Source organism: Neopsephotus bourkii, unplaced genomic scaffold (genome assembly GCF_033783945.1).
Source record: "Neopsephotus bourkii isolate Nb327-2 ecotype Australia unplaced genomic scaffold, CSIRO-AGI_Nbou_v1 NB_214, whole genome shotgun sequence".
NCBI classification, from domain to species: Eukaryota; Metazoa; Chordata; class Aves; order Psittaciformes; family Psittacidae; genus Neopsephotus; species Neopsephotus bourkii.
Window position 1 is genome coordinate 604,353 of NW_026900726.1, and position 12,695 is coordinate 617,047.

The 12,695-nt window shown below is 43.0% G+C and overlaps 1 protein-coding gene across 1 annotated transcript in view; it reads right to left on the minus strand.

The window, feature by feature from the left end:
* Window positions 1-866: 866 nt before the first annotated feature.
* Window positions 867-12,695, minus strand: part of HTR1F (5-hydroxytryptamine receptor 1F) — a 111,168-nt gene continuing 99,339 nt past the window's right edge. The window contains exon 3 of the mRNA XM_061344417.1: window positions 867-5,020. Coding sequence (XP_061200401.1) covers window positions 3,882-4,982 — 1,101 coding nt within the window. The 5' untranslated portion in view covers window positions 4,983-5,020 and the 3' untranslated portion in view covers window positions 867-3,881. The remainder of the gene's footprint in view (window positions 5,021-12,695) is intronic.

Genomic DNA, 12,695 nt, shown 5'->3' on the forward strand with positions numbered 1-12,695 from the left:
CACCAGCTGAAGACAGTGACTGCCAAATCTACATTTGGATGAGGTGGGTGTTTCTGGGTGGTGCAGTCATGCGTTAACAAGTGTGACTGCATCACTAAAACAAAAGTATATTTGTATCCCCAAGACCTTTGTAGGGATATACCATCCTCAAGAGGAGAGGAAACTGATAAAGCATCTGGTGGGGAGGAAAGGTAAAGAAATGAGTACAGGATAATGAGGTGTATTTAATTGCTTGCTGTTAGCAAAATCCATCCAACTGAACTGGATATAATGTTCACAGCTGCTTCAGGAATTATTCTCTGTGAAAGGTGAAGTGGGAGCAGGTCAGCTGCTCCAAGCCAGCTCTCTGGGTTTTAGAAGAAATCTAAACTGAGGGGCGGATGGGTGGGCAGCAACTAGCAACAGGGAATGCAGCTGAAGCAGGAGAAGGGATAGAGATCTAGGAAGCTTTGTGCAAACCCCAGAGCAACTGTAAGCCCCTTCCCTGCAATGCATGCACACAGTCTTCTGAGAGAGATAGGAAAAGGGCCATAGTTTGGTTTCTTTCTATTTGCTGAGTTATGACACAGAACTACTTGCAAAAAATCTTAGTTCCAGTGCATAAAATCTTGCTTTCTCTTGCTCCTTGAATCCAGTTCTAACCTCCAGTGGATACCTACATGCTTAACGGAGAGGGCAAAGCAGAATCCCAAGGAAATCTTAACCTTTATGCATTTTGAAAGAGGAGCTCACTTTTTCTCTTAACACATCACATACATAGCTAAATACTAGAGATTAAATGGTCCTGTGTGGGGTTGCGTTGTAGTGTTTGGCACAGTGGAGTCTGCTAGATAATGAGTGATGAGTTGCAGTCAGACACAAAGAAATGATGGTCCACAAGCCGCAAGTGCTTTTAATGGGATAACTACCTGCTCATTTGCTTAGATTTCTTGTGGTTGCATCTTCCACTGCTGGGGTGTTGGAGGGTGAGCAGATACAGCTCAGTGCAAATGATATAAAGGAAACCACCCTGCATCTTGAGAAACGTTTAGCAGCTCAATTAAATTCAGAGTATAATATTGTTAACAGTGCATAAATTACAGCTATTTTCTGTTTATCTACATATCGTTCCATTCTTGGACCTTTATCCATTATTATTTAAATAGGTGTATTTTAAGTATCATTACTCCTCAAAAGCAACCCGTTTTTACTTCCAATTTGATTTTACATGACATTGTCAGACTTCTTACACGAAGAGGATAAACAATATACTCTACCCTTCTGCAATCATAAACGGAGAAGCAGGGGAGAGGAAGCCCTTCCCCTAGATATCCAGTGTTATGACTGAGTACTCGGGAAACATGAGAAACAGGTCTTCAATCTTAATTGTTTCAGTGGGGTTTTCTTTGCTGCTTTCTGCTACTCTGCTAATCCTTTTAGAAAGCTGAATTCCGTGGCTCTTCCTGGAGACAGCAGAACACAGCTGATGTTTAAAGCAGTTTTTTCTTTCAGCATAATGCAGCCATTGCCAAGGTCACGGGGGCTGCAGAGGCTGTGCTCTGACTGCAATGGTAGGAAAGTGGGCTAGCTTGCACGGAGCATGCACCAAATTCCATCCTGTCGCATCCTAATATCTTAAAAATTTAGCTGTGCTACTGCTGTGCTAGAGCTACAAGGCATGACAAGTGAGCTTTCCATTAGATTCCTGGCTGGGTTAAAATCAACAATAAAGCAAATGCACTGTTTCTACTACTTGTGAATAGCATCTCATTTAGACCTTGATATGAAAGCAAAATACAGTAAGTTGCAAGTGACAGAAACAAATTAGTTCAATATTTCAGGTTTCAGACCTTGTCATCTTGCAAGAAACACCTCTGACAGCTGTTGTGTCAGCTGGTAGCTAGTGGGCAAAATATGAAGATTATTTAACTGCAGAGTTTGTAATACAGAGAAGGGGGAGGGGAAGAGAGAAATGACAGTGATGATTTCTTTCTGGGTTTTCTTGTCTAATGCAAACTACTGAAAGTCTCTTGGAAAAAGAACTGCAAAAACCAGTGGGTGATACCTTTCCAAAACTAAGGTGTGCATAGTGGTCTTCTGTCTCAGCTTCTTTGAGATGTCCTTAAGCTGCTGGCCCAGGTGCCAAATCAGTGCTTTTGCAGGAGACTGCTGCTCCTGACAATAGGGTCTGTAGTTCCTGTAAGGAGCTTCAAGTCCCTGTTTCTGCTAGAAAGCACTGAATGGCTGGCAATAAATTCGGAGCCAGAGTCTTGCTGATGCAGCCTAGATCTGTTTGTCCTGAAAAGTGCAAAATGCGTCCTTGGGTTCTGGTGTGGCTTTTAGCAGCTTGCCTGCACTTAGGGGTAAATACCCACTTCCCTGTTAGTACCCTTAGCTGGTGGTAAACTTGCTCTGCTGGTTTTGAGGCGAGTGCTGTTCTTACACTCAAAAGCGCTGTGGCTTGGCATTTAGGGCATGTAAATCAAAGCTGGCCACAGTGCCATTTTTGAGGCCTTAGAAGGAGCCCACAGGTTTGTTCATTGTGGTTACCTTTGAACCAAGCTGGTCAGGGCTGTCTGGAGTGCCTGCAAGGTCCTTTTAGCTCTGCTGGGACTGGGGACATGGACTAGATGCTCTGGGGGAAGGAAGTGCCAGCCAGTGAGCACCCCACAGGATCCCCTGCCTAGGTGGGCACTGCATACTGAAGTCACTTCCCCTGCCCTTACTGCAGAAGCTGCTGCACAACCTTTTCCAGGAGCCCATGCTGCCAGCACCATGGTCAGTATCTGCTTTCTCACAGGCTTGAAAAGACGGTGCACAGCCCTACTGCTTGAGGCAGCTGAGTAAAGAACTGGGGGACACCAGGCTTCTGGGCCAATGGAAGGCTGAACATACTGAGGTGGAGCTGTTAGCCCAAGTTCTTCATTAGGTGGCACTCAACCAAACCTCACTAAGCCACCCAGTGACAGCAGTGCTCTAGGGGCTCCTGCACAAACTGTGTGGGTGGGTTTAGTGCTGAAAGTCACAGGAGCCATGCCTCATAAGGTGTGTGAGGTAGGGGTGAGGACATGAAGAAAGGAGTCTCATGCTTCTCTCCTTTCTCACATCTCCATTAGGAGGACCAGGTGCTCTTTATGAGCTTACCCTCCCTACATGCTACCACACTGGTTTCTCAGAGCACCAGGCACTATGTGTACCCAGCTCACTGGAGGTACCCCAGCTGTCTGGCTGTTTCCCTTGGGGCTGTGCCCACATCTCTTGTGGGTGCACAGTGGCAGAGGGCTCGTAACACTGGCTTCCTACGAACCTGGTAACCCATGAAAGCACATCACCTGCTGCTGGGGTTCTGTGAGGGCAAAACACAGGCAAGTCCTTCATCAGCGGGAGAAAGCAGAGCTGCAGCTGCACTCAGCTAATCAACACAGGATGATGCTAGATATGTTTAAGTTACTACCCTTCCCTGGGAAAGGGTTGGTTCTGTGCTGGAGGCCTGTGCCAAACTAATAAAATCATGTCTTAATTCCAGGGTGTATTTTCTGTCTTATTTGTGATTAGGGTGTGTCTTCTTTTTTAAATTTTGTTACTTTGTCTACTTCAAGTGTGTATTTCCTTCATATCTAAGGTAATACCTTAGGCTTCAAGCTAGTCAGCTGTGCAAATTGCAACTGAATTAAAGCCACAATATGCTACCTCTTTTTCCAGAGCAAAACTGATTGCAGATGATCCATCTCTTTAAAACTTGGGCAATTTATGCTCCTAGTGCTACTGATACAAAAAAGTATCAGTAAATGTAAATGAAGAGTCTCGGTGCTTTTCCTTAAATACAACAAATGTCATCTCAGTTATATAAATTTATACAGATTAAAAAAATGAGTATGTTCTCCTTATATGAACAAAAGCTCTTAAAGATATTGCCTACACCGCACAAGCTTCTGGAAGGCTTTCTTGAAATCTTCATTAAAGATTGTGTAGATTAGAGGGTTAATAAGGGAATTTATGTATCCCAGCCATGCTAGGAAATTAGACATGTCTTCCGAGATGTGACATCTTTCACAGGTATTAACAATTACTTCTTTTACAAAGAAAGGGAGCCAGCAGATCACAAATGCCCCCAAGATCAGACCCAGTGTAGTTGCTGCCTTTCGCTCTCTTGTGCTAGAGATTCTCTGTTTTTTCCAGGACTTCTCATGCTTAGATTCAGACCTGGGGCTTCGTATGGTGATATTGATTTTATCACAGTTCATCATGGGATCTGATGTCTTCTCTGCTGTGCTGGGCATTGAAACTGACTTGGTGCTTCTTTCACCTGCATCCAAGAGCACTTGTCCATTTACCTCCTCCCTTACGATCCGGCTGATGCTTCTTCTGTGAAATGTCTTTGCTGCCTTGTATATTTTGTAATAAAGGATCAGAATCAAGGCCAGTGGGATATAGAAGGCGCCAAATGTAGAGTAAATGGTGGAAATAATGTGGTCGTGTTTGATGATGCATTCGTCATCCCTGCTGGTTGTCTGGTGCCGCCAAAACAAAGGTGGCATGGAGATAAAAATGGATATGATCCATACCACTGTGATCATGATGCCAGCGTGCTTAGGTGTCCTTTTCCGTGCATATTCCACAGCATCTGTGATCGCTCTGTACCGGTCCAAAGCAATGGCAGAGAGATGCAAGATGGAACATGTGCAGCATGTAATGTCCACGCTCAGCCAGATGTCACACACCACTTGCCCCATGATCCAGGTCTCCTTTACAATGTAGACAATACTGAAGGGCATTACTAGGACTGCCACAAGGAAATCAGTCACTGCAAGTGAGCAGATTAGATAGTTGGCAGGGTGATGGAGCTTTCTTGTTACAATTATTGCAGTCATCACAAGAGAATTGATGGCCGTTGTCATTAGTGCAAGCACAGATAGGGTAATGGAAATGAGAATCTTGGATGTCGCCCATTTAAATAGTTCTTCTGATGTACCATTTTGTTCAGTTGAGTTTATTAAATCCATGTTCTTTTTTAAAGGTGATCTTTATCAGTAGCAGTTACCTGTTGGAAAAGTAAAAACATTCAGAAAGTACATCATAGAATCACAGAATCATAGAATAGTTATGGTTGGAAAGGACCTTAAGATCATCTAGTTCCAACTGCCATGGACAGGGACACTTCACATCCTTAGTCTCCAATTTAAATCTCTTGATTTTTGTCTTCTTAAAAGACTATGGACCCCAAACTTACAAGACTTGCCACTTGAAATTACTTTGGATCCAAACAGATTTTCCTGGCTAGCACTATGTGGGGTGCTCTGCCTCCAGAATAGGGGCCTTCTTTTTCTCCTTGATCATGCTGTTGGGAAGAGCACGTTTGCATGCCAGAGGAGAAGAGCACCCTGTATTGCCTGAGATGGCACTGCCCTCTGGGGTGCTCCATGTTCCTGCACAGGGAATCAGACTTCTTCCTCAAGCAGGGCAGCAGCATCAGTGCAGCCCCTGGGGTGCACAGACAGCCCTCCTGCTAAATACTTACTCTGAATGGATTGCAGTCAAGTTTTGAAACTGGGTAAACTCACAATGAAGTAAGTACTAATACTGCATTTAGGCACTCTCTACTCCACTAAGCAATGTAATGGCTGTTGAAAACTTTAATCCACAGGAAGCAGGCATAATGCTTCTTTTCTCTCTATAAACTCTCCCCATCAGTATATGAGTCCTTCCTTGTGTTTAAATAAGCATGAGCTTTCTAAACGGAGATACAGTTTTCAAGAGAAGACAGAATCTTGAAACACTGCAGTACAAACAGGAGAAGAAACAATTCTGTGTGGAAAGGTTTATTTTAGGCAGCTCTAAAATGAAACAGCTGGATGTATTTTAAAGCTTCAAATGGTTGACTTACTGTCTAACTGAAACATTATACATAGAACCATAGACTGGTTTGGGTTGGAAAGGACCTTAGACATCATCTAACACCAACCATCCTCCACAGGCAGGGACACCCCCCACCAGCCCAGGTTGCTCCAAGTCCCATCCAACCTGGCCTTAAACACTGCCAGGAATGGGGCAGCCACAGCTTCTCTGGGCACCCTGTGCCAGTGTCCCACCACCCTTACAGGGAAGAATCTCTTTCTAATGTCTAATCTGAATCTCCCCAGAGGCCTCAGAGTAGAAGACAATGTGTGTGATATCATGGAAATCTTCTGTGTTCATCCAGTTGAGCTCTGTTTCCACATCTTTAGCAGTCTCAGGTTGAAGCAGGACATGCTCCTCCACCAAATGGCTGCAAATATTTCTGAGGTAAGCAATACCTGATCAGTTCCCTGTGGATTTGCTTTTATTTCCTTGTACTCGCTTTTAGAAATGCCTGAGCTGTTCCCCATGGGAAAACTTACTGACACAAGAGCCTAAGAACAGTACTGCATCAGTACTTGGTCTCCAAAGAAGCTAAGCATCAGTGTCTAAAGGAAAGCCTATGAGCAGAGCAGGTCTACTTCTGCCAGGGTTCTGGGGGTGCTCAAAGGCCTCAGGGGCTGGGACCCATCTCCGCTGGGACCTCCAACCCCACTGCCCAACGGCCCAGGGAGCATAGCTCAGCTTGGGGCCTTAAGTCCCTGCCTGAGCCATGTAGCTGAGCCTGTCCCTGTCTCCTGGATGGGTCTGGGACCTTCACTGCAGACAGCTGCTCTCCTGGGTGGACCCCTTATACTTAGGGCATCACTTGTCATGCAGAGCTGTTGGCATCACACAGCATAACCCATTCCAAGTCTAGTATAGTCTGGTGTAGTACATTCCATTCTATCCCATTCCATTCTTCTCCATTCCATTCCATGCCATGCCATGCCATTCCGTTCCATGACATTCCGTTTGATTCCATTGCTTCCCACTGGAGTCAGAAGGAGATTGTGATGCCTCCTAAGAGCCTGTGACTTCCCTGTCTCTTGCCCACACTCACCGTTTAACAACTCCTCTCCTCTGTTGGATGACCCATGAGAAGGGTGTCATGCTTAAAGAACAGCAGCTCCTACACAAAAGCAGGTAAATTGCAGGTTCCAGTCTGCGTAGTTCGACCCCACACTTACTTTCTAAGCTTTCCTACTGCTCCAGGTAAACCTGGGCTGGGTCTGCAGTCAAAGCAGCTGCAGAAACACCTCCCTGTCTAGCTCCACACTCGGCTCCCCTCCCTGTTAAAGTCATGTCTCAGTTCTGGTTTGCATCAAGAAGGCCTTGTTATGGTGCTGAAGAGATCTTGAAGCAAGTGTCAGTGCTGTTAGGAGGGACAGAAAAAAGTTCTGTTTCACCTGCAATTGCATCTTTCTTCTGTGCCACGCTACAGGGACACATTCCATTTTTCCAGGCAAGCATTTCCATGCCCTGGCTGTCAGCATGTCTGGATGCCTTCAACAGAACCTCCCCAGCACTACAGCTTTCCCTCTGGACGATCTCTCCTGCCTTACATGCTTGGTGTCCCCGTTTTTATTTCCATCACCATGGCATTTATTTTAACATACAAAGTGGTTAGGCCTCTGCTATGTTTTACATAGCAAGGAAGACTGATAGGAAGAAAAGCTGCCAAACATTAAAATGGTAATAAAAGATGTTCATTAGCAACTGGGGATAAAACTTATCTTTTCATCTCTGGCTGGCAGTGTAGATTTGCCCCAGCTTGAGGGTGTTGTTTCCTTAAAAATTCATGCCTGCACAATGGCCAGGTGCCTGCTGGAGAAGAAAAGGCTCTGGGGTGTCCTCAGGGCAGCTTCCAGTACCTAAAGGGAGCCTACAGGAAGTCTGGAGAGTCCTCATCAGGTCGCGCTGCTGGTACAACAGGTTAAAACTGCCTGACTGCCCCCCTGTGCTCAGAATTGGGAGGAAACAAACCCAAATGGGGCTTCAAAGCATAGATTCAATTATTACTTTTCCTCAAGTTTTGCTATTCTGTGGTTGCTGCTGAGGAAAACTGAAGAAAACTTGGATGCTAGTTGTTCTGCTAATGACTCTACAGGAACAGTGTAGCTCCTCTGATAGCTCTGCAGGAAGCAGAAAGCATGGAAATACTGATTGAATAAATTCTCAGTTATGTTCTGGGGATGTGCACCCTGCTTTCTTATCAAGAAGGGTGTCTGATCACTCTGTGGACTGCAGCTTGAGCTTCCAGCTTTTTAGACTAAAGCTTGTAACATGCAGTAAGAGGATCACTTTCCATCCTCTTGCATGTTTTGACCTGCAGTTTGTTGTGTAAGATCTACCTGATGAACCCTTAAGTGGGATTTTAACTGACAAATTTTAGACTGCAATGAGTGGGTTGCACTTGTGTGCAACATGCAGATGTGGCAAATTGATGCTGCATGTACAGAAAAATGGGAAATAACTGAATGATCTTTCATAGGAAAAATGTGCGTTTTTAAAATAGCTAAAGCTTTTTGGTATTATGTTGGAGTGGCTGAAAAAGAATCTCCTATACAGTTAATAACCTTGGACCCAGCTCACTAATTTGGTTTGATATTGTAACCTGGGACAATATTTAGTATGCTGTTTACCTACTCAGAAAGTTTTTTAGCACTGCGTGGCCAACACTTAATTGTTTGGAAGACAAGGAATGGAAATGTATTTGACATGGTGATATTTACAAATGCTGAGCAGAATCTTGTCCTGTATGTGAGCTCATTACAGCATGTGAGTGCTCTCTCTCTGTGTCCCTCCTCTGAACTTGAAATACACTTCACACACATAAAAATAGATCTTTCATCATGTCAGTGTCACCTTAAAACCTTCTGAATCAACAGTAATTGCTAGTTTGCAGATATTTTTGTCTACAGCTAGCTGCTTTCCAGAGAAGGAATAGGCACATATGGTATTATCTGGTGAAAGTTCAACCTCTGCAAAATAAATCTTAATTTTTAAGCTTGTATAAATACATGGAGGGAAAAAGTTTACTGGGAAAAAACTACGACTTCTGTTGATACCCAGCAGTTGATCATATTTTAGAAGTGTTACTCATTATGGTTAATTACCTTATAAATTTCTAACTCTTTGGATATTAGTCCTTAATTGCAAGCAAGCAAAAAGCAATTTAGAGCTAATGAAAGCTGATTAATGGCTTTTGAAAGATTATTCAGTGTGAGACATGGAGTAAGGAAGATATAGCATGGGTGGGTTCACCAAAGGGGTTTGTAGATTATACAGGTTACTTTAGTGGTGCAGTGATTTGGAGGCTCTCTGTAAGAAGAAGAGAAAATGTGCTTACTTGCCATGTGCAGTGATTATGCTTCTCTGTGTGGTTTTAAGATTATCAGCTGATATGCTTAGATTTCATTCAGGCTGCTAGCCTGGAAATACAGCAGTACTGAAGATTACCACATTGAGTTTTAGTGTACTGATGTTAGATTATTGTGCTGCAGCCTGCTGTTCATGGGGCATAACCTGTTCTCTAACGGTACCCATCTGGATACATGCCCTCCTGTTCCTACATCAAAGTTGCCTTTATAGTGGTGGCAGCAGGTGTCCACCGTGGTCCCTGTGGGCTGCTGTGAACACCAGAGTGTGGCTCCATCCAAGACAGACAGAGTACGGTGACAGGATCTGCCCTCCAAGGTGGTGACTCCCTTTGAGATTACAGTGGGATGTGCTGCTTAAGACTGCCAGGCACAAAGTTTGGTGGCTTTCCTTTCTGAGCCGTATGGGGATCCTCTGCTAACTGTGGTGAGAATTCACACAAGGTTTTTGGGTGGTCATTAGCTAAAAAGATTGGTTTATAAACGTGTGGAGTTGGAACACTGTTAGTGTTTAAGGACTGACGCTTCTCTCTTGATCACTTCTACAGTGAAATAATTCTGGATTTTCTCTTACTAAGTTGAACTCAGTTCAGTCATAGCTGTCAAGGGCTTCTGTCCTCAGCAAGCAACTGAACCACTACAACCAAGTATGAAGGATGGTTCTGTAAACAGTGCACTGGATTAGAATGCAGGAGAGCTGGCTTCTGCCCCTCTGCTGTAGCTTTTTTGTGTCAATTTTAGAGTAAATTCATTAAAGTGCTTCAGCTAATTCTCTGTAAAATAGCTAATTTGCATATTTGAATTGCCTTCTCTTTGTAACATGAATAATCTCTTGTATACATTTACTGCAGCGAAGATCTAATCTCAGGTGATATACACAGGTTCTGTGGGCATAATGACATAACTACACACTGAACTTCCAGCTCAGACTTTAACATAAGACTTCGAAATGATTCATGGAAGACTTGGAGCTCTCTTCTTTGAGCTGTGAGTTTACTTTTTTGAGTGAAAACAAACTTGCAGCTGTGCTGAACTGAAGGTAAATCTGTATTTCAGCAATTATAGAACAGGTTCAGCAGTGACACATAGCTATTTTAAAAGAAATTATTACAATCCAGATGTTTTTTAGGCTACTTTTGTGGAACTAGCAACTTGGTGCCCCTCTTGAACTAAGCTGAATCTATCAGCTTATCACTGATGGAAGCTGCTCTTGCTGCAGCAGGAAGTGTCTTTTACCATTACCTTTTCAGTATGCAGCTCTTGTTGGAAAAGTATGGAAAGACTTGAAACTTTAATTGCATTATATTGTCCTGAAGTGATGATTGGTGAAAGTGATGTCTTGTACTTTACCTTCATGATAGATCTTAACAGACTAAATTAATCTATAACTTGTATTAAAAAATACAAGTATGGTATTTCAGCTGCCCCATTAAAGTATTAGCCTTTGATTGCTGAACAAGAGCCCTGTAAACCATAGAAGCTGCTGTTCACCTAAGATAGCATGTCTGTTATCTTGGTACTTGAACATTATTATTTTTGAGGAGCTAGCCACTTCTATAGATCTTTTTTCCTTCCCTTCCAGATATGGCACATGAAGCTGACCAGAATATGAGTATTTCCTTGTCTCTAAAAGCCCATATATCATCCTAGTAATCTTGTTTAGAAGGCATGAGGGGAAATGTCTGCGCAGCTTTATCACAAAAGTAAACATTCGTCTAGTGGCTACTGAAAGAAAAGGGAATGTTGTTGGTGCTCCTCAGTTTTGCAGGGGCATGGGTATATGTTATTAAGCCCATAACCATCCATTTATGTCTGAGATTTACAAAACAGTAATAAGATTGCTCTTGTTCAATAGCATTAGTCTGTCCTTCCAGGTTTGGAAAACAGCATTCCTCTGCCTTTGGGTAAACTTAGAAAATAGTAGGAAACACTGACTTCTGGAAAAACATGTTTGGGAATACCTTTGGGAAGGGCATCATGAGCTTACTGTTTTGGGGTTCTGAATTTAGACTGAACTGTTAGAAATGCACAGCTCTTGATTTTGGGGCCTGGTTTGTCTTAGGTTGCTTTAAGTACTGTGAGAAAAACTTGCTGATTAGAGTAAGTACTGCTTTTGGAAACAAGCTTTCTGAGTGTACTGAGGTTGCTTGACTTTTTCCAAGTGGGTTCCTTAGCAAAATGTGGGTTTAATTTGAAAATATTAGTGCTCAGAAAGCAAAATAAGCAACTGATTGAACTAAAGGTATTTAAATTGCTATAGCCAGCAGTTAACAGCCTTTGTGCATTATGTAAACACAAAGTTGTGCCACTGGCACAGACAGGTGCTACCCATTTCTCTCATTCAAACAGGCTTCATCTGGTTTTGAAATGCTTAAGTGTTTCACTTGCTAGCAGGATCTCTTGCCCTATTGGCCAAACTGATCTGTAAGCCAGTTAGAAAGGCCCAGCTTTCTTGCTCTTGTGGTAACTGATCCTACAGTTTCCTGATGAAAAGGAAGACTATACTTGTTTTCAGCTAGCCTGTTTTTATCAGCTGGTCCTATATAGGCTAACCAGATGCTTACTGAAAGTAAGACTAAAATAATCATAGAAGGATAAAGTAGTTGTAAGTACAGCCTTGCTTGGGAGCTAAAAATGCTTTTGAAACCAGTATTTATGAGTTTGTAAAAATCCTTCCTGACGTGGCTGGATGTCTTTAGATACCAACCATGTGATGTACTAATGACAATTAGCTTAGTAATGATCTATTATATTAAATATGAGTAGAAGGAAATAATACTCTTTTGAATTAAACAAATCTATTTTAAAAGAGTGAACTTGTACTTGGATCTGAGAAGGGATATGTACTTTGTTGAGCCCGAGTCCTAGTGCTCCAACAGATGAGAAAGAGGAGACGGGCACTTTTACTTAATTCTTAGTGTTCTACCTTTAGATTCGTTCCCTCCAGTAACTTTTTCTAAGGCTCCTAAAGTATCTCCCGGGACAAGGCAAAGGTGACTGACAAGTTTCTAAGAGAAGTTAACCTCAAGGCAGCTGCTGCAAACCTGCCATTCCTGGAATGCAAAGTAGATGGCTATCAGCACTGTGAAGCAAAAATCACATGGTTTTTGGTTCCCAGCTTTTCTTACCCTGTATGCATCTCTGCATGCTTAAAATCTAACACCCACCTTCCTACTCCACTCTCCCCCCCATTTTTTTCCTTTGTATCAGCTACTTAACTAGGAGGTAGAGTTATTCCCAGTTCTTAATCTGTCAGCAAATGTTTGTATAAGCATGCTGACGTAATGCTTTGGATTCCCTGTTTTGGGTGGTACTGCCTCAGGCCATGGGACTGAGCACATTCTGGACCTGAAATGTATTGGTAAGCTGGAGTAATATCTCAAAAGCTCTTTAGGTTTTGCTGTTTGAGTCTATAAGTAACTGGAGTTACTTATCATTTCCACTTGTAGAAGGTCACAACAG